At 33.4% G+C, this 26,520-nt stretch overlaps 6 protein-coding genes and 1 non-coding gene across 17 annotated transcripts; 3 read left to right on the top strand and 4 right to left on the bottom strand.

The window, feature by feature from the left end:
- Positions 1-4,080, bottom strand: LOC103864340. Its single transcript, XM_033289529.1, has one exon. It carries the CDS (start codon positions 1,656-1,658, stop codon positions 1,332-1,334), a length of 327 nt encoding a protein of 108 aa, XP_033145420.1. The 5' UTR covers positions 1,659-4,080; the 3' UTR covers positions 1-1,331.
- Positions 4,081-5,057: 977 nt separating this feature from the next.
- Positions 5,058-10,447, bottom strand: LOC103864339 (calmodulin-binding transcription activator 3). The gene is made up of 12 exons (XM_009142095.3): positions 10,136-10,447; positions 9,416-9,535; positions 9,214-9,329; positions 9,030-9,118; positions 8,807-8,849; positions 8,497-8,710; positions 8,303-8,401; positions 7,945-8,225; positions 7,792-7,849; positions 6,112-7,700; positions 5,409-5,726; positions 5,058-5,342 (listed from the first exon to the last, which is right to left on the bottom strand). The coding sequence occupies exons 1-12, from the start codon at positions 10,173-10,175 to the stop codon at positions 5,214-5,216; spliced, it is 3,096 nt and encodes a 1,031-aa protein (XP_009140343.1). The 5' UTR covers positions 10,176-10,447; the 3' UTR covers positions 5,058-5,213.
- Positions 10,448-14,189: 3,742 nt separating this feature from the next.
- On the top strand, positions 14,190-14,262 carry TRNAR-ACG. Its single transcript has one exon. It is a non-coding gene; the product is annotated as a tRNA-Arg (tRNA).
- LOC103864338 lies at positions 14,257-15,813 on the bottom strand. Of its 2 annotated transcripts, none has more exons than XM_033289505.1 (5): positions 15,587-15,813; positions 15,429-15,505; positions 15,127-15,247; positions 14,749-15,039; positions 14,257-14,665 (listed from the first exon to the last, which is right to left on the bottom strand). In XM_033289505.1, the coding sequence occupies exons 1-5, from the start codon at positions 15,677-15,679 to the stop codon at positions 14,435-14,437; spliced, it is 813 nt and encodes a 270-aa protein (XP_033145396.1). In that variant the 5' UTR covers positions 15,680-15,813; the 3' UTR covers positions 14,257-14,434. The 2 variants fall into 2 exon arrangements, with proteins under 2 accessions (XP_033145396.1, XP_009140342.1); XM_009142094.3 differs by having other exon boundaries at positions 15,127-15,259; positions 15,587-15,812.
- A 597-nt stretch (positions 15,814-16,410) lies between these two features.
- LOC103864433 (AAA-ATPase At1g43910-like) lies at positions 16,411-17,363 on the top strand. Its single transcript, XM_033289369.1, has 2 exons — positions 16,411-16,769; positions 16,894-17,363. Exons 1-2 carry the CDS (start codon positions 16,411-16,413, stop codon positions 17,309-17,311), a joined length of 777 nt encoding a protein of 258 aa, XP_033145260.1. The 3' UTR covers positions 17,312-17,363.
- A 220-nt stretch (positions 17,364-17,583) lies between these two features.
- On the top strand, positions 17,584-19,910 carry LOC103864337 (bifunctional aspartate aminotransferase and glutamate/aspartate-prephenate aminotransferase). The gene is made up of 9 exons (XM_009142093.3): positions 17,584-17,894; positions 17,976-18,189; positions 18,272-18,365; positions 18,444-18,547; positions 18,620-18,868; positions 18,936-19,049; positions 19,127-19,381; positions 19,470-19,583; positions 19,653-19,910. The coding sequence occupies exons 1-9, from the start codon at positions 17,779-17,781 to the stop codon at positions 19,791-19,793; spliced, it is 1,401 nt and encodes a 466-aa protein (XP_009140341.1). The 5' UTR covers positions 17,584-17,778; the 3' UTR covers positions 19,794-19,910.
- A 989-nt stretch (positions 19,911-20,899) lies between these two features.
- On the bottom strand, positions 20,900-25,696 carry LOC103864336 (F-box/FBD/LRR-repeat protein At1g16930). Of its 10 annotated transcripts, XR_004457148.1 has the most exons (5): positions 22,846-25,696; positions 22,611-22,751; positions 22,391-22,535; positions 22,182-22,278; positions 20,900-22,111 (listed from the first exon to the last, which is right to left on the bottom strand). XR_004457148.1 is itself a non-coding variant. In XM_033289482.1 (4 exons), the coding sequence occupies exons 1-4, from the start codon at positions 23,761-23,763 to the stop codon at positions 22,271-22,273; spliced, it is 1,212 nt and encodes a 403-aa protein (XP_033145373.1). In that variant the 5' UTR covers positions 23,764-25,696; the 3' UTR covers positions 20,900-22,270. The 10 variants fall into 10 exon arrangements, 6 of the variants coding, with proteins under 6 accessions (XP_033145373.1, XP_033145372.1, XP_033145371.1 ...); XR_004457146.1 differs by having other exon boundaries at positions 20,900-21,340; positions 22,000-22,535; XR_004457147.1 differs by having other exon boundaries at positions 22,182-22,535.
- Positions 25,697-26,520: the final 824 nt, after the last annotated feature.

Below are 26,520 nucleotides of genomic sequence, written 5' to 3'. Positions count from 1 at the left end.
AATTGATCACAAAATTAGTATTCAACGTATCAAGCACCAGATAGTACGTATTGGATACATACGTCATGCATGGTGTATTGTTATAATTTGTCCAGATTCTCGTGAGTTCAGTTGATATGATCATACAACACTTTTTGTTCTTTTGTTTGAAAGATGGAACATGAAAACGAGACTTTTCCCCTTTTGTTCTCTTATAGAAAGAAATAAACGTGAATGATTCGGAAGTTACGGTTTGCACATCCACGCAAATACTTACATTCGAGGAAGTTTCATTGCACATCGTTGGTTGGGCGATTATCTCAGATAGCTCTTTTTAAGTTGTTCTCACAAAAATAACACTAAAAATAATAAAATGACTAAAATAATTTTTTTTATTTTGAAAATTTTAATATTTTTTTTTTTAAAAAAAATTTGAACTCATCCCCAAAACTCAACTTCTTAACTTTAAACCATAAGTCTTAGATTACTTAACCCTAAATATATAAATGCATATTTACCATTTAATAAAACTTCTTCTATTCATTTTTTTTTTTGAAAATCTATTTTTGTGAAAATAAACAAAAAAGACTATCTAAGGGAATTTCTAGTTTTGTTTTTGGTTTTATGTACTTCTTTTTTGTTGTTGGACCAAAGCCTAAATAAATTATTATGTGAAAAGATTTTTCCTCATTTCCATTATATGGTTTAACTATCTCGAGAGCGTATTATTATAATAATGTTAAGTTATGAATAAAATTGTATGTTGTTTTAGAGAATAGCCTTTTTGGAAATGGGTCAAGTTCAAATCAGTTCAAAATTTTGGTTTGGTTTAGTTAAAATTAATTTCAGCTTTGGTAGAAAGTTGCAACAATTTTTTAATACTAATTTTACGAAGTACAAAATTTAAGTTTATTCAATTTTATTTGGTATATATTTAATTAAAAGTAATAATTTATAGTAAACTTCAGCTTAATTCATTTGTTTATTCAGCTCAGTTGTGCAAAGTTATATATATATATATATATATACACATATAAAGTAATCATTTTTGGCGAACTTCACTTTACTTAATTTGTATATTCAGTTCAGTTGCACAAAGTTTTGCTTCAGTTTGGGTTTGGTTCAATACTTTTATGTAAATATCTTCTTTACCGTATGAATAATTTTGATATTTCGGTTGGATAATTTTGATTTGGTTATTTATCTCCCGTAGTTTTATGATTTATGAAAGAAAATGTAACCTATAAACGGAATTAAGCTTTTATTTGAATGTATTCAGTTTATAAAAATTGAATATAAATACTTATATCACAATAATTTCACTCTTTATTATTAAAAAAAAAAGACAACAGTTACAAAATAAAATCAAGAACATGGCTAAACAAAAAGTTCTCAAGAAGATGTCTCAAGAACTTAAGCAGCTTGAGGTGAACAATGATATGTGACATCGATTCTTCAATCAATTTCCCAACCGAAGCTCGAATGTCACAAGTAAGAGATTGTTTAACCTCTACGCCATCGAAAACTCTATCATCCTCATTTTGATAATCTTCTTCTTCGTCCTTTTTCGAATCATCTGCAAGCAAATGGGGCGGAACTACTGATTCTTGAAACTCCCATTCCTCAACACTAAGTCCCCATTCTTGATAATCGGTTCCTGCCATCGCTAAAGCCTCCATGGAAACGATATATAATTAGAAGACAGTGATTGTAAAATGTGGTACAATTTGTTAGAACTTTCTTGGAATCTTTTGAGCTCTTCTTGTTTGATGAGTACGTGCGGCTAATGACGTTATACATATAGGCATGTACGGATGAGACATTTCTCTTTCTTCCCTGTAATCAATACCAAAAGATCACGAGACATGCTTACAAATCAAACCGTTGAATTGAATTGAATTTCTAAATTGTCAAATACTTTGAGCGAAGCAATATGAACACACAAAAAAAAAAGAACAACATTCTCGTGATTCTTTCTAAAAGTAGAAGAAGACCATTTTGCATATTTCACTATAGAAGGATCTAAAGTATATATATATATATAATACATATATTTGTATTTATCTAGTTTAGGAAATTTTTAGTGTATAAACTAATGATAAATCTATATAACCCTAATTAATCTTATTCTATGACAATGGATACAATTTTCTATTATAATTATTATAATAGAAAATTGTATTATGATTAATGGAAATTCTTAGGGTGGAGGTTTTTAGCAGAATATAAGAAAACGTTTCTTAACTTTTAACTAAAAAAACTCAGAACCGGCTCTTAAATAAGATTGGGTAGTGGATACATTAGGGTTCGTTCTCGCTGGTCGTCTACTCTATCATTGTCCCCTGATATATGTTTGTCACTGCGACGACGGGATGATTAAATCCATAATAAAACGGAAAGTTTAATGTAAGAGAAAAAAAGCAGAAAATTGCAGTATGTCATGAGTATGTGAAATATGTTCAAATCCACCCTAGACCTATTTTATATAACATATTACACCTAAAAATATACAGTAAAACCTCCATAAATTCCCTTAACAATATTTGGCCTACAATAATTTATTAATTTATAAAGTTATTAATCTAATTATTTAAGATTTATATTTTAAAAGTATTATTTTTAAAAAATATATATTTGACTTCATGATATTATATATTCATTAAATTTACTAGATTTGGATTTTGTCTCTTTTTACTAGATTATTTATATATTTTTTGTATCAAGAAAAAAAAATATATCCTTGAATATAAATGCTTTTTGGATGTAGTTTAATAAAATAATACCAAAATGAAAAAGGATACATATTTAAAATTTCAAAAATAAACAATATAATGTTTTGTTTATGTTTATATAAATTTATACAAGTTTTATATATATAGTGATTATCAATTTATTATTTTAGTTAGAATATATTTACTTAAGATAACTTTTTAAGAAAATTATCTTATTATTTTTTGAAATATGTTATAGTTGGGATTATTTACAATGTTTAGATTTTCAGCAAAAAGGTGAAACCATTTTTTTTTCCACAAAAAACAATAAAAAGGTCTATTTGCGGAATAACAAAAAAGGAAAATTAGATTTTTAGAGAGAGAGATAGGAAGAGATAGAGAAAGATTTTGTTAGATACTATATTTTATATATATACTTATTTCATTTTTCTTTTTTGGTGTTATTGAGTCTAATTTCCCTAAAACAAATGTAGGAAGACAAAAAATGACTTCAAAAAGGGAGAAACTTAGAAGATAATGAAGCGTTAGTCCAGCCATTGGCTATATTTGTTTTTTTATATAAATATATCTAATGTATTAAGGGAAAGCTTAAAAAATGAATGTTGTACTGAGCATTTTGATCTTCTTGAAATGGATTTTTGACAATAAAAAAGTATATTTTCTGAGTAATTAATCCGTAGAGAACCATGCATATCTATACTATTAAAGCAAAATCTTTCTTATGATTATGCCCCTGACTTTTCTAATTAATTACAAAATTTTCCATTAATTTTTTTAGTGACTTTTGCAATAATAAACCTGATTTTGCTGGTCAAAACAATAAATTATATTTGTAAGAGCAGTGGGCTTGGGTCTATTAAAGTAAATTAAAATATATGTTTGCTTTGCCGTAAAACAATTATTTGAAATGATTTAAAACAGAAAGTACCCAGAACCGAAAAATTCAAAATTTTTATATATCCATACCACACAAAATATCAATATATTCAATCACTTTAACCAAAACTCAACTTCATATATAACCAAAATTGTTCATATATTTCTAAACCAAAAACCACAACCAAACTGAAATCGAAAACCAATAAAAGCAAATTAGAGTCGAACGAAAACCAAAAATGTTTATAACGAAACAAATTAGTTAACAAAAAGTTATATCAATAAATTTGTCAACAAATATATTCCCGCGCTTTGAAAGCGCGGGTCAAAATCTAGTCTATACTATTAAAGCAGGATCCTATTGTCATAATTACCTTATGGGCATGTTTCCTTCACTAACATTGCATGTTTCATTAAGGGCAATTAAATAATACTAATAACAAATCTATATTGGGTCATTATTTTTGTATCCAGCTCAAATCAAATCTCTCTTGGGCCATTTGGGCCTATTAAAAAATCAGATTCAATTCTCACTTTTTTTTTCTTTGGGCCATTGAGTCCAAGTTCAAATAATTTTTTTTTAACTATTCTTAATTATTATTTTTTTCTTTTCTTAATATAATTTAAGCATTCATAAAAATAATTGAATTTTTTATTGAAAAGTATAAATATTTATTAAAAGTATATAATTTTTTTAATTAAAATATTAACCACATAATAAATTTAATTTATCAGAGTTATACCAACTTAATTCATTAAAAAAATAAAGTTTAATTTTTAAACATAAATAGTCATTTAAAATGAAATACGATAAATAAAGATAAAATTTTTAAGTCTTTTATAAAATAAAGCACAAATATATGAAATTGTGACATTTACTAAATATTTGTCAATTGAAATAAAAAAACAAAAATAAATCTGCGCTTTGAAAGCGCGGGTCAAAATCTAATCAGTTCTTAAAGGTTAAATGGATGTGTCTGTAACTAATGGCAGGACTGTAAATGAAAAGAGATATTTAAGAAACTTCAGCTCCACAGAAAATCTGCACGCTGAAGACAAATTCTTTTGTGACAAGTGCTGCATTTAAAAATGCTGAATCTTTCCTTTTTTTTCCTTAAGTATTGACCTTGCATTTACCACTATTACCTGTATTACCTACATGGAATTGTATAAAAGGAGGTCTCCTTCTAATTAGTAGTACTTTAGTGCTACCTTCAAAGTTTCAGTTTCATACTATGCTAACTGTGCAGTTTACAAGAAGCGCAGAAGAAGCTGGAGATCAAGAAACCACCACACATCTTAGTTACACAAGAAGCTATTTTACAGAGTAGTCTTCCCACTAGAACTGAAACTCAGCAACACACAGTAAGAGTATGTGGACACTGAGTACTCTCTCTTTAGGGTTGTGGTTCAAGTCGGAAGCCGTCTCAACCATGTACAGTTTAATGACGAGGTTACACAATTTGGTTATAAGTTGATTTATGTTCATATCGTCAAATATATAAATTAGAGTAATAATGGATGCAGTTACATAACATGATAAAAGAGTGGATTACATAAGAATTTACAAGTCTAATAAAGTCCATAACTATGACAATATCTCACATAATAGGCTTGAGAGTGGTTTCAAGCGTTCCACAAAGTTGAGGACATAGGCATCATCAAAGTGTCATCATCTCCCAACAATGCCTCAATATCTATCAGATCATCATCAAAACAAGTTGCTTCTTCTGAATTTGCAAGAGCCTTTTCAACCTAAACCAAAAGATTTAATTTTCATTACACAAAGATTAAGCTCAAAACCACATTTAGTATCATTACCTTGCTTTCTTGGATGTCGTTGACCACATTTAGTAATCTGCGGTATTGATCTCTAGCTTCAGGATACTGAACCATTGACTTAACTCTTGCAAGAGCCTTTTCAAGCCTTTCCTCTGTTTGCTTTCTACCTTGCTTGAAGAAATCATCATCTTCTTCTTTCTCTGTTCCATCTTGCATTTTGGTAACAAGTGCGTCTGACTTAAACCCACGCAAACCAGCTCCTTTCCTTCTCCAACGCAGTATCACCTTCTCTAGTATCCCAACAGACCAAATTATCTTCCTGTAGTTTTTCCTAACCTGATAACCTCTTACATGAGCCTGCACGTTGCCAGTTTTGAACCCTTAAGCATTTCATTATCACAACCAAATCGAATCAAGATCATTGGTTTGGTTTAGGGATGGAATTTTTAACCGAACCGAACTCGCCGAACCAAACCAAACCAAAATTTTGGTTAGTTCAGTAATGAGTTGGACTCAATTCCGCAGATTTGTTTTCTTTTCAAAAAATAAAATAATTGTTAACCAAATTTCGAACCGAACTAACCTACTAAACCAAAATTTTTAACCGAATTATCCGAAATTATCTGAATTTTTAACCAAAATAATCGAAACCAAAAACTTCGGTTAGTTTCTATAAAAAATTTAAAAACTGAAGTACCCGAATACTGAACCGAACTTTTTTCCAGTTCAAAAGGTTATGTACCTGTATCTTGATGATTCTTTGACGAGTAATCAGATAATCTTTCCTTCCCTTGTAACCACGGAACTTGTTCTGAATCCTGATCGCAGCAGCTTGCACGGAATCATCACTATGCCCTCGTCCTTGTTTGTGTGTTTTTGGAGCAAGCATTGAAAGAGCACGCTCTTCCGACATCCCCAGCTTCCTATCACCAAACTCTTTCATCTGCTTCTTCTGGAAAGACTGAGCCCTGAAAACCTGATGAATCCGAGCCGCCGCTTGGCTAGCGTTGCGCACAGCTGTGAGAGAGTCTGTTAACGCCGAGCTGGACGGGCTAGGAGCTGCCTCAACCGCTCCTCCTAGAGATGTTTCCGCGTTTTTCTCATTCAGACTGAGCAAAGAAACATGTGTTCTCAAGGCGTATTCCGAGAGATAACCAGCGATTCCTTTGTAACCATTAGCGTAGGCTAGATCAGAAGGTGTGCTTCCTGATGGGAAGTCCGGATTCGGATCAGTCAAAGTTCCGGGAGATGCACCGAGAGCTATGAGAGAACCTATTATCAGCTCCCTGCCAAAGAAAGCTGCCCAGTGAAGTGCAGTCCAGCCATTCACGTCGCGAAAATCAACGCTTACACCAGCGACTATCGTCGGTTCTAACGCCCAGTTGTAGCCAAGAGCAGCAGCAAAGTGTAGTACACCTTGTCCACCTTCGTCCAACACGTTCGGACCTTTCCCACCTTCTGCTATCTTTTGCAGAAGCCATGAGTGTAAGCTTTCCTTCAGAGCTTCCTGCAAGAGGTTGTTCTTCATATTCTCTTGAGAGATTTCATTCATCAGCATCTGATCCAGCTGGTCATCGTTCTCGAAAAGCAGTAAGCTAATCTTCTCGCTCACTTGGGACAAATCACTGTCGTTCCCCCCGGGAAGAGAAGAGTTCGTGCAATCAGATTTCGAGCACAGCAGTTTAACAAATCTTGCCTCCAGACTCTCAATAGAGTTGCAACCGGTGGAAGAATCATATGTTTCTCTATCAAAGCCTTGAGACTCCAAAACCTTGTACTCGAACTCACGCACTTCGCTGCATGCTAACCTGTTGGAACATGTTACATAAAAGGGAACTCTTCCAGCCTCATGCATAGGGGCAACGCACTCGAGTATACCATTAGCTATAATATCCGCTGGAACTTCTGTTTGCCCAAACATGCAACACCACTCTCCACTCTCAGCCATCTTTAAGAACTTTCCACTAACAAGAACCTTCACTTCACAGCCCACATAAGTCCAGTTCGGAGCAAAGTCAATGATGCTAAAGAGCTGTTCCTTTGATAAGGAAGGACTCATAACATATCCACCATTAGACACATCTTCACTCTCAACTTCTTCCCAGTAGGCTGTGGAACTCGAATGAGTAAAAGACTCGTTTGCATCGGCAGTAACACCAACATCTCCGAGTTCTCCGAGCTCTTTGCTCATCCAGCGGTTGAAACTGTCCATTTTTTTCAAGCCTTCTTCACCTAATGCACCGTCTAACAGATGCTGTTTCATCGTAGATAGATATGGAGCTTTTTCACTTGAAGCTAAATTGCTTAGCGCATTTGGCTCTATATCTACAGCTGATACAACAACAAAAAAGTTGAAGGTTAGCTTTTAAAAACATGTAAATTTTGACCTATTACTGAAACAAGCGGAGTGAGAAGTATAAACCTTGTCCTTGTAACCACAGTGAACGATCAGATGTAAGCCCTGAATTTAACTCCTGATTCTGTGAACGGTTGAAAATATAATATCATTCACATGTTCAATGAATACATAGACTATCAATCAAAAACAAGGAGTTCAGATAAGTACTGTGTGTACCTGGCTTTTGACAATGGACTCCTGTAGACTGGCAAAATCTTGCATAGTAAAAGAGTAGCTTTGGAGCATTTGATCAAGCCCTTCATGCTCACTGTGAGGCTGCATAGGTAAACCTTCACCTCCAGAACCACAGTTTCCCAGTATCTCTTCCCAGGTTTGGGAATCAATGGATTTTTTGTTTTTTATGCTATTTGTTACAACAGGACCGTTGATAGTTCTGCCTTTTTCTACCATAGTGGACGAGGAGATTGTGTGAATCTCTTTCTGATAGCTATCCCTCGCTTCTTACCAAAAATAAATAAAAATCAAATACCATACGACGTTTTGTAAGTATCAAATCAGGTCACCGAGAGCTTACGCGTCAAAGACATCTGATAGTAAGGATCAAAACTAGTAGCTGGAGGCTGCTGAAGTGCTTGATGTGAGTAAAGTATGGGGCTCCCCTGCTGATTGTATGCTGTAGATGAAAGAATGAATTATGCTATGCATAAGATAAGATACCACTAAAGTAAGGCATCCTCCACGTGACATTATGTATGAAAGAAGAAGCACCTGATTGTGCATCTTCAAGTTCTGGGGTGTGAACACCATTGACACTTGCTGAGTCAGTAGCTTGTGACTGATTGTTGCTGTGATCATATTGGTTAATGCTGCCAGAAGCATAACCATTACGTTCACTGGTGTAGACTTCCCCAGTTTCTTGAGAAGATCGAGTAGAATCTTCAGTCCTTTGCATCCGATTATAAGAAGTAGAAACTCTACTACCCTGATTCATTTACAAATCATACACTCAAAGAGTCAGCTTCCGCAATAAGAAAATAACAGGGCAGAGAAATGAATTAACAACAGGAAGAAGTCCAACCTTAACTTCGAGATAATGGACAAAAACAATGTGGGAAAGCTCTCTGCATAGGCAACCAACAAAAAACAACAAGAGACTTAGTAAAGGAGATTATTATATGTATTGAATTCTTTTGAAGTTATAGTGCTTGAAGGTCAATGTTCTCATCAACTTCAAAGACATAGTAAGAGGGAATCTAACATAATAACGCAAGCAAATGCTGTTTAAGTTATAATAAGCTTACTCTTGAAGCATCCAATAACTGCGTCTTTGAAAATTTTCATTGTCTTGTCCATGCGCATAGTAACAATGTAGAACATCAACGCTTCCAGCCTACAGGGGATAATCATGAGCAAGAGAAATCACTACCAGCATCTTGATGACATCAACATATCTTATGATCTTATGTTATGTTATCATCTTACTACCTTCAACCTCTCATGAGCTTCTTTAACTGTCTTTCCATCTCTTTTCTTCCTCCAGTTGTGACCGTCTTTCCTGAAGTATCTGAGCACCTTTCGATCAAACAGAAAAACAGATCCACCTGAAATAAGACAGTGATTCAGTACAAAAATCATTCTTAAAACTTAAAAATGGGTGTACACGACCAGGAGAGATGATGAATTTTACTTGCAGGTGTAGTAGGTGGCTCAGTAGAAATTTGAAACTTTTGGTAATTCTGTAAGATCTCACAAATTTCAGGAGGACGAAGCCATCGATTCCGTGCTTCTGAAAGTATTTGGCCAACATCTGTGGAGGAAACAAAAAAAAAAACTCTGAGATCACTCTATCTATAAAGCTTTTAAGGCAATCTATAGTACATTTGGTTGGTAGCTTCAAATCTAGTGTAGCTAAAAAAAGAAGTCAACTTCCTGTTACAAAGCAGTTAACTAAAGTAAACCCAACTCAATATAACTGAACCCTTTCTTTCTTTTATTCTCAGCCAAAGATTACATGTCCAAATAGTGAATCTTTTCAGCTTATACAAACCATAAACAATAACTAAATCTACTTAAATGATGATTAAGACTAAACCAAGAATTAGATTAGATTTGTTTTCAACTTAAACAAGTATTACAAGCAGACCATGTAAGTGAAAAAAAAATAAACGTTACAAAATGAAGAATATTCAGATAAAAATATGCTTTCGAGAAGAAACTATTCACTCAGACCAATCAATACTCATCATGGATTAAAATAAACCCCTTTTGAATAGATAAAAAAAAAGATAGAAATCTACAAGTTTCATATAAGTTGTACACCAAATAGATCGAAAAATATTAAAGATTTTTACCTAAATATATATTTGACCCATAAAAAAATACCCAAAAAGAAATATTAGGAGATCACCTAGTTCGTTATTAAGGCCAAAACGTCTTGCTTCCGCCATGGATTCCTTTTTGCGATCTCAGAGTCTCAAAGCAGACATCAACAAAAAAAAAAAACTAGGAACAGTTGAAAGCTTTCTTCTTCTTCTTCTCAGAGAAACAGAGTAATCAAAAGAGGTGGAAACGAGAATCGAAAGGATCAAAGTGAAGATGAGAAATCGACCAAGGAAGCATCTGAGTACTGAGAGAATGAGAGAGAGAGAAGAGAGAGAGAGATGGCCGCCGAAATTGAATTTCTAGTCAATTTCCTCTGACGCAGCTTCCGCGACTCTGCCTTTTTTTTATTCATTAATAATTAATCTTTCTGTACTAAATTATAAAATGGGTTATTTGTTCACGTGTTCACACTACATCCTGCTTTATAATTCCTTGTAATAAAGCTGCTAATCAACTTTATTATAAAGTTTTATAAAATGAAATCTTAATTCGGTGAACTATTATCTTCATGGACTCTGATCACAGCCATTCTCTAAAATTAGTAATTACCCAAAAAAGTTTTTTTAGAAAAATCTATACTAATCTGAGGTAACGGCAACCTCTACATTTTCAATCCAGTTTGGCATATTCCCTTTGACGTATTTTTAAGCCCATTAAAAATCTCCAGGCATGGAATGTTAGTTGGCCTATAAACATAAGTAACTTGAGTCCGTAAGAGCACACACATCAAAATAGTCTTTTCTCACCCAAAATATTACTTCAAAAAAAAAAAAAAAAGAGATTGTAGAAAAAATGGAGAAGAGTCTTTCAACATATTTTAAGAAACCCTTTTAGATGATAATTGTTGTAGTTTTACCATGTTTTTTTTTGTTTTTGAAAATCTATTGTATTTGTTAATATTAGGGCTTCTTTTTGAAATTTATAACTTAATTATTTATAACTATGATGTTAGCAACATCCATGTTTACTTATGTTTCTAGTTAATCAGAGAAAACTACTCTCATAAATAAATATCTAGATAGCAACTTTTTGTTAGAGATTAAACTAATTAGTTGTAAATACTTTCCTTTAAAAACGATTTTGTATTAGATATTTCATAATTTTAGGTGTTCTAAATATATTATCTGGTTCGTTTTTATGGTTTAGCAGCAATATAATAATCCTAGATGATTTGATGATTATTTTCGCCTCGAATATAAGAAATTGATCTTACAGTTATTTGGATATATATTTCATTAAAGATTTGGTTTTTATATTTTTATTTCCTCGCATACTAACTGGTAATTTTGGTTAAAATATTTATTGAATCGGTCCTTTTAATTTATGATTATGTAGACAATACGAAATTCTTAAATTTGATTGAGAGGTTGTACCAATCTTTTCAATAACATCCATGAGAGACGAATGATTGACATGGAAGCTTATCAGATTCATCATTTTATAAATATTATTTCATGTGAATTATAATGTTCTCATGTTTTATTAGAAAATGTATGGCCAGTTGAATTACTAAATTTTATATCTTGTGTTATGTATGATAGATGAATGTTTGAGAAGATACAATATTGGTTTATAATTCGGTTTAAGAAATTAAATGAAACAGTATGTCTAAATATCATAAACATAGCATATATTTATGAATAAAGGATTTAAAGCAAATAAAATTATATTTAAATTTTTTGTTGTGTGAAAGTTACAGTGGGTGATATATTGAATAAGTCTTTAAATAATATTTAATATTTCAAATATAAGTTTTTTATTTAATTTTGTGTAATATTCTTATTTATATTTAAGTTTTAAAAATAATATATTGATAGGACACTATTAGGTAAAAAAACATACATTAATAAATTTTCTACAGTATGATCCAAATAAATTAAAAAAATGACACATGAAAAAAATCATGACTTATATTTTAATAGATAAGATAATAATCAATAAGATGGTGTTATATAAAATGTCACTGGTCCACTTTCAACTTCCTTTCTTTTTAATTTATCTTCTTTCATTTTCTTCTTCTTCATTTTATCGGCTTTCAATTGTTCTTTTCGACATTCTTCGCTACAAAATGGAGATTCACTGTATTTTTATGATACAACAACACAATCATTAATTCAACTGCTGTAAAACAACTAATATTAATAATAAAAACGGAAACACATACTTGTACATGTAGATATCATTCTTCTTTTCATTTATAATTTTCTTGCAAAAGCTACATTCATTTTTGAAATAGCTTAGGTAGTGTGGATCTTTTGGAGAAACCATATGAATGCCTTATAAATGATTTGACTGAAATTAGATGGGGACAAAGATATTTCAATCATGAGACTGTATGTTATATACTGGAAAAAGCTTGTGAACTACATCATTTTCAAACTTATCCAATATTTAATTCTAATATATTTTCTAGATTTGTATCTTAAATAGGTCTATTAGTTTAAGTCATATTAAATATTTCTTTATAATGATTTTTTTGAAAAGATCTTTCTATATGTACTAAATATTTTTATGAAACATAACAAAATTTTATCCAATTAATAATACCATATCTCTATATAGAGTAAGATTTCATTTCCTCATGTTGCTACTTCATCAAAAGGTTATCTAAAAATTTGAAAGCTAAACATAATTTTTCTAAACTTAAAAACAGTTTCAAATTCTCATATTTTATTATTTAAACCAAACCTCTTAAAAACATGTAATAACCTACCAAAAATATACAGATTTGACAAAACATACAATCTTCTCAGCACCCGATGGACCATATCATCTATATTTCAGTCTATGCAAATACGACCACAAATGAGCTTCAACTAAATCCATTTGGCCACCCAATAGAGCATACGAGGAGTCCAAATAAGGAGAACCAAACCAGTAACTCGATTTAACAAGAAGATCCATCGTGTTTACTAAATGGGTCAAACCGACATTGTTTATGAATAATCTTCAAATCCTTCAATTTTATTTGATTAAAAATTATTTATGGAAGCAATGAGAGTCTGAATATCACCTATAAGCCATCCTAGACGTCCTAGCATGTGCCAGCATCCTTCAATTTTATTCAAATAAAACATATTGTTTGAGTAGAAAACATTATGAATAACACTTCATTCGGATTCACCATTCGAGTTATCATCACCACATTAATCACCATTTTAATCAAACTCGTCTTCATTTGCTTCATTTGTAGTATCATCAGGAATATTTTTGTATTCACGGTTATTCGGATCAGTAAGAAAGATGGAATCGATTGTTATTCATGTACCTCGACTTCATTGATCCACAAATCTTGTTGAAAAGTGGTTCTTTTCCACTGACTATTCAGCCATGAGATGTAAGTTTAATACCACATAACCTAGTTGTTCTCAAATCTTTAATCTAAGGGTATAAAATGAAGCTAACATGATTAATACGAAAGCCTCAATTTTTTTGTATCTTCGTCCAACATTGACATCAAAAGCTCCAAATTTTTTTATGATGACATGGTCGAACCATTCACATTTGAAAATGACACGTTTCAATTTTAATAACCGGTGAAATTCTACTTCAATAATCTCTTGAAAAATCCCTAAGAATATGTTCCATGTGACATATTATTTTAACTCTTTTTTATTCGTACATCAATCATTAATGAGTCGTAAACTATTTCGTCATCAACTATTCGTTAATTTGCACTTTTACAACAACTCTTCTTCTAAGTTGGTAATTCATCGTAAAATTACATGTATTTTTTATGTATTTTTTGTCATAACGTCGTCAATTTACTACCAAAATTTGTCGTAAAATTTTGTCGTTATACGCATGTTTTCTTGTAGTGAGTTTCTTAAGTTTTGCAAGGTTTCACTTCTTAGAGGTGGTGTCGATCAATTAACAAACCAGCAAGTTCAGATCAATCCAAGCTCTAAAAGAAGTATTAACCCCAACCATTTGTTTGAACAGCATTCAATTAACAAACCATCAAGTTCAGATCAAACCAAGCTCTAAGAGAAGCATCATCCCCAACCATTTGGTTGAACAGCATTCTATTTATGATGCTGAATGTTATTTAGTTGGACTTTATCACAATGATGAACAAAGACTCCATGGCCCAATGGATAAGGCGCTGGTCTACGAAACCAGAGATTCTGGGTTCGATCCCCAGTGGAGTCGATTACTCTTTTTTTTTAATAATCATGTCCGAAATATGAACTACAAAAGACGTACGTTTTATATTATAAAATGAGACCATCGCCAAGAAACCACACGAACAACAAACCACTTTGGTCAAAGCATCTTTAGGAAAACCAGACCCTACGTACGAAACCTAAAACTTGAACTCATTTTAGACCAAGGAAAGGCTGCTCTCACCACCCGGAGGCCTCCTCGCTCCACCATAGTAATCCCGATACTCGGACTTGCCGTCTGCAAATATATTGTTCCCCCTCATCTCCCGCGACTTAGCTGAGCTATGCATCTTCTCTGAATAACCAGGAGGGATCTTATCAGATTTGAAGATACCGTTGCTCGTGAGTTGCTGAAACTTGGGGTTGTTGTGGTGTATCTTCCTTGATGACTTCACAACATGTTAAAAAGCGATGCAATTGTCAATCTATAACCATCACAAAGTTAAAAAAAAATAACAAACTTAGTACTTACATTGGAGGCTTTAGCAGATTCCTCCAAGTTCTTGTTTCCTTTAACTTGCTGTTTTGTTGCAGCTACTTGGGTTTCAGGAGGAGGAGGAGATGCAAAGATGTCGCGACCAGTGATTGCTTTGGTCTTGGAGTTGGATAACTGCTTCTTTTTGCTCTTGGAGTCGGCCTGTGTTTGCACAGACCTGCCCAACTCCTTAAGCTTTGCAGCCTCGGGTGAAGAGGTTGTTGTTGGTTTCTTAGGAGTCGCAGCAGCGTTGTTGTTCTCTTCGCCGCTGAAGGATATCTGACTATCCTGCAAAAACGAGAGTAACCAAACCATTATGAATGAATAATCCTTACAAAGAATGGGAGAAGAGACCAGAAGAAAAGAAGAAGTTACCTGATCATGATGGTAATGGATCCTTGAAGTGTGAGTTGGATCACCGTTGGTAACGTTACCATTATCAGAGAAGATATCACTACCAGTCATTTCCTTTAGCTTGTGGCCACAACAGTTCTTCCTGTATGATACACTGAAAGGTACACATCATCATACCGGTTATATATTAAACCGGTGGTTTAGCTTCACTTCACTAACCAATGTAATATATTATACTAAACCATGTAACAAACTCAATTCCTAATTACAGTAAAATCAAGGATTTGAAATATTGAAATCAGGAAGAGATTGGGAATGGTTACTTCTTGTTAAGAGATTTGGCTTCCTTGTTGGTGGTTCTACCACCACCGCCAAGGACATCGCCGATGTCATCAGACGGCTGCGAAAAAGAAGATAGAAATTTTGGAACTGAAACTGAATCAGACGACGAAGGATGATGATATTTTGGAGGAGAACGGACCTGGTTGGAGGGATTAGCGGCGGAGGAGTGGTGGATCTGGGGCCAAGAGAGAAGATCGGCGGTGGAATGATGGGGATCGCTTGATCGCTCCATAATCTCTCTTTTGATTTGATTTCGTCTTGTTTTTTTTTGTAACTGTAAATAGTGTGCCTGTGAGAAGGCTTTTTAATCTATTTTTCTGTCAACAGATTTTTTTTTTTCTAATTTTAGTGGAGGTTTCTTTTCTATTTTACACTAATTTAAATTAAGAATTGACAACCCACGGTTTGTTTTTTTTTTCATCAACAAATTCGATTTATTTTGTTTAGTTATGATTCATAGAAAAATGTATATAAATCATTTATATTTTATTATTTTAATGCGCGGATTAAAAATTTAGTAACAAGAAATATTTAAATTAATGTTAAATGTAGAAAATGCAAACTTTCTTCTTCTTTTTCTTGGGTGAAAATTGCAAACTTTCTTGTTCACTACTCTCGAATTCCTTATAAATAAGCACATATAAGTCTCCAATTCTTTACCAAAGCTCCTCTTTAACAAAAAAGATGGTGACTCTCTATAGTCAAGTTTTTTTTTTTCTGAAAAAGTAAATGGTTAAACCGGATCTATTAAAGACATAAATCTAACTTCTAGATGGAGGTACAGCCCACGGATAGACCTTCTCCTGGATATTCAAATGAGCCGAAATCAATAGCTCATATCCGTGTGGCCAGCGGAGTTCGAACCAGGATTCGCCGTATTGGGTTTACCGGTTTAGTCTCTATAGTCAAGTTCCTTCAGTATCTGCAATTTTCTCTCTCTACACCTCTTTTTCTGCAATCACGATGCTCTTTCGTACAATCCTCAACGAGGTTGTTCCCAAGCGAATCCGAGAATATGTCGCTCTGAAAGTTGTGGACTTCTTCTCATCTTACTTTCAGTCGAACTTCACCTTTGTTATCGAGGAACAGTGGGAGTTTGCTGATAACCAGACTTTCCGTGCGGCTGAAGTTTACTTACCCACGCGTCTCGCCGGACTCTCCACCAGTGAACTCCTTGTTGGTTCGAGTGATCTCAAGAACCCAGCGGCTGAGCCAAAATTTGGAATCCCTGTGAATACAAAAATCATAGATGAGTTTGAAGGGATTCGCCTTGAGTGGACTCTTCACTCTGTTGAGACTAAGAAGTATTGCCGGGAGAAACGGTAGGCTCTGTTTAACTTATACCTTTGATCTCCTTTTTTTTTTTTTTTGAATTAACCATACTGCTCTCTGCCCTGCGACCATATAGCCCACACACTCTTCATTCTTCTTCTCAAGCGTATGAATCTTCTTCTCTTCTGGGCAGATATCGTTGTCTGGTCTACTGAACTTTGTGGATGGACTTTGGTCTAGCTGCGGAGAAGAAAAGATCATAATCTTCACAACAAATCACAAGGAGAAGCTCGACCCGACTTTGTTGAGGCCGGGAAGAATGGACGTTCACATTCTCATGGACAATTGCACACCCTTTGTGTTTAAGAAGCTTGTGGCTTTGTACCTTAAAATTAATGAACACGTCATGTTTGATCCCATTGAGAAGCTTGTCCTTGAAGTGAGTGCAACTCCGGCTGAAGTCACGCAGCAGCTCATGGCTAATAAGGACGCTGATATTGCGTTCAAAGGTCTCCTTGAATTCTTGGAAACCAAGAAGATCAAAAAGGAAGAAGATTCCAAAGTGGAGGAAGCAGCGCCTGCCCTAGTATAGAGGGTCAGTGCAACCGGCCCTATGGCCCATTTCAAATTCTTTTTTTTTTTACTTTTATTAACGTACATAATATTACGTGAGCAACCAATCTTTGTGCTAATAATGTTATAAAATATGATAATATAAAATATTTTAACTAAAACTAAAAAAATTCGTGAATTTGTTTAATTTTTTAAAATAATTTTAATAAGCATTTAAATACAAAAATTGTTTAAGTCTTCATGGCCAATGCGACAAGTTAATGATAACGGGCGTTAACAAGTCTTATCATCTGGGTTGACGGAGTTAAAAAAGTTCACGTCCGTTAATCTTCCCAAAAGAGAAACTTTATTAGTTCCGGCGATATTATCAGCCGCCGGCGACTGACAAGGGTTGGTGGCCAATTCTTTTAAAACTATAAATAAATAATTTTACCCTCACCAAACTCCTCCAACAATCTCTCGACTCGACTCTACTCACCAACCCCAATGTGTTCTCAGACCTCCGCCGCCGTCATTTCCTCCGCATTCACCGCCGCACCGTACCCAGATTCCAAGAAACCAATCGGGTCGATCCGGTTCCAACCACTCCCTCTCTCCCCCTCGTGAGTTTCCTCTCTCTGTTTCAACATTCTAAAGTTTAGAACTTTTGAATTTAGATTTGAGCTTTGGTATGCAACGGTTAGGTACTGTAAGGTTTCATCTAGAATCAGTGCCATGGCCAAACCAAATGATGCATTATCAGTAGATACTTCACTTAGCCCTCGTGTCAAAGCCTTGAAACCCTCCAAGACTATGGTTATCACCGATCTTGCCTCCACTCTTGTTCAGTCCGGTGTTCCCGTTATCAGACTCGCTGCTGGAGAACCTGATTTCGACACACCTCAAATCGTAGCTGAGGTTTATAAAACATACATTTCTCCCAAGTGGTTTCATTATGTTCTCTCTCTGGGATTGTGCTGAATCATTTTGTCTCATGTAGGCTGGGATGAATGCGATTCGAGATGGTTTCACTAGGTACACGCTGAATGCAGGTATTACAGAACTTAGGGAAGCGATCTGTCACAAGTTGAAAGGTAAAAAGATAAAAACACTTTTTGCTTTGTGTTTCAGTTATGTCGGAAAATTGAGTTAAAATGTTTGGTTTTTTTCAGAGGAGAATGGATTGTCTTATGCACCGGATCAGATCTTGGTTAGCAATGGAGCTAAGCAAAGTCTCTTACAAGCAGTGCTTGCTGTTTGCTCTCCTGGAGATGAAGTAAACTAATAACTAAACTTCTTTGGATTTGTTTTGTTTTGTTTTTATAACTATGGAGTATTGTTTTTGTAGGTTATAATTCCAGCACCGTACTGGGTGAGTTACACTGAACAGGCGAGGTTGGCGGATGCAACACCTGTGATTATTCCTACCAAGATCTCTGATAACTTCTTGTTGAATCCAAAGGATCTTGAATCTAAGTTGACTGAGAAATCTAGACTGCTTATCCTCTGTTCTCCTTCGAACCCTACTGGATCTGTTTACCCCAAGAGTTTGCTTGAAGAGATTGCACGGATCGTTGCTAAACATCCAAGGCTTATGGTATTTAGCATTAAACACACAGCTCAATCTTTTGTGGCTTCTTTGCTAAATCTGTTTCTTTTGTTAGGTGCTATCAGATGAAATATATGAACACATTATATATGCGCCTGCAACTCACACAAGCTTTGCTTCTTTGCCTAACATGTATGAAAGAACTTTGACAGTAAACGGTTTCTCAAAGGTAATTTTTTATTATTTAATCTTTGGTTTAGTGTTAACCGATGTAAATCTTTACTGATGATCATATGATATGTGAAGGCTTTCGCTATGACGGGTTGGAGGCTTGGATACCTCGCTGGTCCTAAGCATATAGTGGCAGCTTGCAGTAAATTACAAGGTCAGGTTAGTTCAGGAGCTAGTAGCATTGCTCAGAAGGCAGGTGTTGCTGCACTTGGGTTAGGAAAAGCTGGAGGAGAGACTGTAGCTGAGATGGTGAAAGCATACAGAGAGAGACGAGATTTCTTGGTTAAAAACTTTCGTGAAATGGACGGTGTTAAGATCTCTGAACCTCAGGTGCTCTTCTCTTTGAAGCTATTTACTTACTAGTATCTTCTTCAGTCTTTCTTGTTCTTGATTGTTAGTGTTATTATTTGCTTTGCAGGGAGCCTTTTATCTCTTTATTGACTTCAGTGCTTACTATGGATCAGAAGTTGAAGGTTTTGGTTTGATCAGTGACTCATCCTCTCTTGCATTATACTTTCTTGACAAGTTTCAGGTAAACCCTTTTCACATCTACATAGTTCTTTAGTTAAAAGTGTTGATATGTTTTTGTTGTTTCCAATAGGTTGCAATGGTTCCTGGAGATGCTTTTGGGGACGATACTTGTATTAGGATTTCATACGCCACATCTCTCGACGTTCTACGAGCTGCAGTTGTGAAGATCAGGAAAGCTCTTGAGCCACTCCGAGCCACTGTCTCCGTGTAACGGTTCGGACACACAAATGTGTTTTTGATCGTTTATATGATGTTGTAAACTATATATCTACCTTGTCTTCAATCCAATAAAATAACTCTATATAAACAATTCTGATTATTTTTCTTCTTGATGTTTTGATTAGTAATCCCTAGTCATGATCTAAGCTAAATATCAAATAGAAAGAAAAATAGCACCTATATATGTAAAGAACCAAAAAAAGGTAGTTGCACTATTCAGCATACACTATTAGAAATCACATATTATACAACCATTTAATCATCACTGAAACAAATTAGGAACAATTGATGTGGATAAACACATAAGAAAATAAAGTAGGAACAAATTTTTTTATCAGCAAGAATCATAAACAAAATGATTTTCTCAGATTTTTTTCAAAAAAATGTGGAAAACAGAGACAAAATACCTAAATGTAGAACATAGATCAATGTTTTAAAACTACAAATTGGAAAATATCTAAAATTGAAATATATTAAACTATATATAATAAATAAACAGTAAACCAATAATATAATCGTAAAATCAAAACAGAGTGTGTTTTTTCTCAAAATGTGTGAAAACAAAAATATAAACTAATAAGCATATATGATAGATCAGTAACCTAAAAGGAAATCTTACAAAGAGATTTCTATGATAGATAACAAAAAGGCTATGATGATCAAATTCAAGTATGTGATGTATAAAGATTTTTTTAAGATATTAAAGAGAAGATGAAATGTTTATTTAAAAACAACAAGTTAGAAAAAAGTTAGTTAAAAAAAGTGAACAATAAATCTTACTGTAAAATTTGTCAAAACTTTAGACATGGCTACATAAAAAAATTATGGGCCCTTATCTTTGTGGGTTCCAGAGCTCTTCAATCAACATGACTCATTGTCAAAAAGTTCATGGTCTGTTCGTACAGTGTTCTTCAGAAACAAGTTGTACGTCACATGATTCCTTCTAAGTTTGAGCAACTATGGTTTCGCTTGTGGACGTTACCCGGTTATGTAAATCTTCAGCAAAATCCCTTTCGGTTAAGTTTAGGTTGATTCAGTTCAGGTGGATCCCACGGGAGAAAAACAAAGCTGCCGATGCTTTGGCTAAGAAAGCTTTGCGCCTTGAAACTATTGTATTGAACTCAACCCTTAGGGGTCTTTAAAGTTTGAATGAATGAATGAATGTGTTACAAAAAAAAAAAAAAAAAAAAAAAGTTAGAAATGGTAGCGAAGCATATTATCCCTCTCTAGCAGTCGTAAAAATTGGCCAAAACAGAGGATCAAAGTGTAAGGGAACAATGGTGAAGAACAACCACACACACTTTTCTGCCAAACCGTAAGGGTTTATGAAACAATGGTGAAGAGAAAAAATCTTCAAAAAGCTGGAATGGACCATGAAGAACCCAAAAACCATAAACAAACAAAAACACAGCGGCACCTCCCACTCTAAGCATTGCATCACAAACACACACAGAAAGACAATTTAGTTTGTTCATGGGTCATTTGCGACGCAGGTGTTCCGGCAACGCGTCCATGGTTGCAGGAGAAGTATTGATCAACCTACTTTATAAAACAGGCATTAAATGATGTAGAGCATTAAAGTAAACAAACTCGGCAAACTAGGAAACACTTGAAACAATGTAAGAAACAGTCATGAGAAAAAACATGCAAGTTCTTAAAACTAAAGTCTAAAACACCTGTTCCTCGCAAAGGACTAAATCATATCTTACCAACAACCTACGTCAAATCCCATACAAATAAACGGTTTTGGTCAAAACAAAAATATACAAGCGTATTTTAACAATATATCACAATAGTATCCTACAGAGGGGATTAGGCAGTCAACCCAATAAAAACTATACATGCAACAGGTCGAGCCATTTGGAGGCGGACAGCTCAATTTGACTTCTCTACGCATATATAACATGCATACATAGGTGTCTACTTACTCGTATACCTTCATATTAATTGTGTACATTATAACATGTCATGCATACTTAATTGTGTACTTGCTTTCTTATTTTATCACTTAATTCGTACTTCCTTGCTTGTTTTTTGTGTTTCCTACTTTATTGACGTCCTTGATTCATTGATTAGTTCTATCTTTTTTACTTGACTTTTATGATAATGTATATGCTTTTCAATATTTTCTTTGATAATTGATAAGTTAAGCGAGTGATATACGTAAAGTAAATAAATTAGAATTGCATATTAAGTACCGTTTATGTAACACCTCAACAGTCATCGTCTGTGAGTCTCTACGGACTCCACATTCGTCTGACAGCTTATTCTTGAAAAAAACATGTTTTCTTGAATTACAAAAGATAAAACCTGAGAACACAAAAAGGTACCAAATAGCTCAAAATAGGATTATTGGTTGGCCTAATGGCTGGAAACAAACCTTAATTTTAATGCCATTGCATACAAAAAAGGATATTATCAGAGACGGCCTTGAAAGCTGGCTCTCCTAATCCATGACAACTTGACACCTCATAGATCTTCTCGGGATCAATTTGATTTCGTTGATGATGTTACAGAAACTCGCACTTAGTGTCAGTTTCTTGAGAGATGAACCATTCTCTAGAAAGTATTTTGCTAATTTCATCTTACTTGATGTTCCCGTGAGTGGTGTCCCTTCCTTTTGTATGTTTACAACGTAAGGTGTCTTCAGATGAACAAACTCAAGAGATGATTGGAAACATTGTGGCACTGTTGAAAGATCAACCTGCTCTGTTTCTGGAAGACAATCAAATTCCTGATTCAATATAAATAAGAGTTTAAGTGCTTGTTATCATAAATCTTAGTGAACCCATGAGTAAATGAGACGCACCAAGACGGCCGAGTGTACATTTGGGCAGCTCTGAAGGAATGTTGGTAACATTTCCCACGATGTTTCTTGGAAGGAAGCATGCAAGCGAGTCAAGTTAGGGAACTGAGGTAGCTGTTCCATTTTGCAGAAATCATGAATAACCTGAGAAGTGAGGAAAACATGGCTTCACTGAGACATGTGATAAAAAAAATATTTATACACAAACATAATGCTATTGAATCAACCATGTACATACCTCTAGAGTAGCAGCAGAGATGATCATCTCGCTTACTGTAGATAACCCGGTAAGAAATTTACCAAGCATAGATATCTTGGACGAATCATCTGGTTCCAGTGGCTCACAATATTCCACATTAAAGATAACATCAATGTCTACCTTTGCAGAGGGACCAATGTTGTGTATTACGAAGCTGTCAGATCGGTGATCACTAAGTGTCATAGACTGGAGTCTTGGAGCATCAATTGCAACAACATGACCTTCACTTTCCCAACGCTCACATTCTATTTTGAATCTCGTTAGCGAATGGGAACGCACACACACAGCTTCCAGAGAATCATTGGGATCACGGGCTATGGTTAACTCCTCGAGAACATGACAACTTGATATCAGAGTTTCCAGAGTCGAATCACCATCGTACTTGACCATCTCTAGATGCATAATCTTGACACATGGCAACGAAACAGATTCAGGATGATCCAAGAATACGCGGTAGAGATGTATGTTCACCAATGTCTCACATGAATAGAGAGATAAAGGCATCTTAACTAACTCGTCCTCATCAACCTCATTATGAAGATTAAGATGACAAACTCTACGCCTTACAACAGCATCGATCCAAGACTTGAAACGAGATGCATCATGGTCATAAACCTGGTAGATCAACTTGAATCTCTTCAAGTGTTGCTCACTGTCGGAACACAGAAACTTATCAATGAAACCCACAAAAACATCATCGTCTGAGAATTTATTGGAATCTAAATCCAGAGCAGGAACATGTGGCCAGAGATTTCTCCAACGTTTTGACAACACACTGGTACAGACCGATTCCTCCGTGGAGAGGTTAGAGAGTATTTTACATAGCAACAAATCAGGTAAGTTGCTTATCCTGTCAGAGATGCTCTGTTTTTCTTTGGCAGAGATTTCATCATCCATGTCTAATGTCTAAACCCTGAATTTTAGAGGAATAAATCAGAGATCTCAACGTTCAACTCAGAGCAAAAAAAAAAAGAAAAAAAATAACAAACAGAAATGACCTGATAAATTACTTTCAAAGTTCTTTTTTCATGCGAGGCTAGGGGGATGAAGTAGATTTTCTTGGTGCGGAAGAAGACGGGAAAAAAAGTGAGAATAGCAGTGTCTCCTGGGAGGAGATAGCTTTCTTTTTGACTTCTTAGATATTTTCAAGATGCAGACAATTTATGAACTGCCTACGAGTTATTACGTGCGCCGTCTATTTTGTACTCAAAATAACTATAAGAACAATTTTTAGTGAGCAGTTCTTATCTACTCCACAACAATCCCAATGACTGAAAATTAATTGCATCACGAACTAGAGCTTTTTGTTTTGGGATAATTAGGTGAATATACAAATTTTGCCATAAAATTAGTAAAGTGTGCATATATCCCTTATATACTAAATCACAAGTCACACAACCAATCCTATTTTGTCACATGTTTTAAGTTTCATTTATCAAAAAAGTTAAAAAAAATTGAAACAAAGCAGTTTTTGACATCTATATTTCCAACGAAAAAAAGAACAAAATTTTTGTATTCTTTGCCACGATCTCCACCTCCTCATCCTACATTAAAATCAGTTATTCAACAAATTTGTTTATTAAATGGTTTCAAACAGTTTAATTTCTTCCATGAGGTAACTGATGCTTTCATCTCTCCCATAATTTTATTTTGATATTGATAACATCCTATCCTCATCTTTCTTTTTCTTTTCTGGACGAATTTTCAATCTGATGGTGGCTGTATAGTAAATGAATAAGTGATAAAGTATCTTAATTCCAGCAATTAATTATGTTTTGTTGTACAGTTTGCATTCCTTATGTTTTTGTTTTTTATTTCTTTTTTTTTTCAGAGGAATCATCACTTTTCTCATTACTGTTTTCAATGTAGAAAATGATTCTCAGCTTAAAACAAATAATTTAAATTGAAGTCGACAACGATTGAAGAAGAATTAAAGGGAAAGGAGATAACTTACACGAAGACTCTCAACCCACATTCCTGTTCATGTTTTGATCAATAGGTCAGATGCAAAACCTTTTAATTATTCAAAGTAGGCATATAACAAAACCTTGACCACTAAATTTGTTTCTTTTTAAACAATAGTTAGTGTTGTAAACATTGTATGGCTGACCAATTATTAAATATCGAATTGGTAAAACTCTTAAATGACTAATTTTGGACAGTAATTTATATAATAAATATCATAGGATTAACATATATAAATATATCTAGATATGATTGAGGTGAATTCGTTAAAACAAAAATAAAATATTATAAATAATTATTTAAGTATGCTTACATCTACAATAATATTGGTCAACCAAGTATACTATCTAAAGTATGCAATTTTTTAATATACTTAAATATCATGTTATCATAATTTATTTTCTTCCGATTATTCAAATTTACTTTTACTAAATTAAACTAAAAAAAGGTTTTTGTTATCAATTAAAGATAAGAAAAAAAGAACAATGAATTAAATACCCGAGCTTTGCTCGGGTGAAATATACTAGTATACTATTAAAAGAGAAGTACCAAATAGAAATACTCCTTAGTTTTACAACTTATTTACATTAAAATGCCACTGAAATATTTATTGAACATATATTTAAGCATGTTTGTCTTTTCCTAATTTAAATAATAGATTTAAGCATTTAAAGTCTTTCCAAAATTTAAATAATAGATTTCTTTTATCAAATCATAACCAAAATAAATTTCCTAATATATTCCATATTAACATATTCCATATTTTTAATATTTATAAGTAATAAATAATAAAATAAAAAAAATCACACATCATAATCAATTTATATAACATATAAATAAAATATAAAATAGTTTATTCATATATTAGTATAATGCTTTCATAATATAAGTCCAATTAGTTATAAATATTAGATTTGTTTATATGATACATTCATTGTGATATAATAGACGATTAAAATCACAAAATTTAATATACAAAGTAATAAATAAAATTGTTACGTTTAAAAATGTTATATTAACAATTATGTAATATATTTTAATTTATATATATATATATATATATTATACCATTAGTACATAGAAACAAATTAAAGTGAAAGCAAATATTTATACGGTCACAGGTCAAGCTCTAGAAATAAATAACAACAACAAGATAATTTTTTTTTAACAAATTTATTTTAATTGAAACTATAGTTCCAAATATGTTTATATATTTTATGTATTTATAAATTTATTTTCTTTATTTTTAAGGAAGCTTAGATTTTGAAATTAGAAAAAAATATGACCACCTCTATATTATTTTAATTAGAAAATTTAAAATTTATATTAGAATGTTTTATTAAATTTTTAATTTTTATTTTTATTATAACTGCAAAGATTAATTTTCAATATGAATTTATGTTTCAATATTACAAATGCATCATTTAATATAAACAAAAAAAACTAAAAACATAAAATAAATACCCTGAATACCCACCCGGTCGGGCGGGTCAAGGTCTAGTTTTAAATTAATTTGCGAGATGATGTCGATGAGTAAAATGACTGAAATGTCCTCACGTAGCGATTAGAATTTAGAATCATAGTTCATTTTTCCTTAGCCGGTTATTTTGTCATCTTTTGCCAACACGCATGTATTTAGACTACGACATCTACATATCGAAAAATGTGGAATTACAAAATGTCGTAATA

This window comes from Brassica rapa, chromosome A04 (genome assembly GCF_000309985.2).
Source record: "Brassica rapa cultivar Chiifu-401-42 chromosome A04, CAAS_Brap_v3.01, whole genome shotgun sequence".
NCBI lineage: Eukaryota > Viridiplantae > Streptophyta > Magnoliopsida > Brassicales > Brassicaceae > Brassica > Brassica rapa.
Note: the sequence above shows the minus strand (reverse complement) of the source record. Positions and strands in the feature narration are given on the sequence as shown.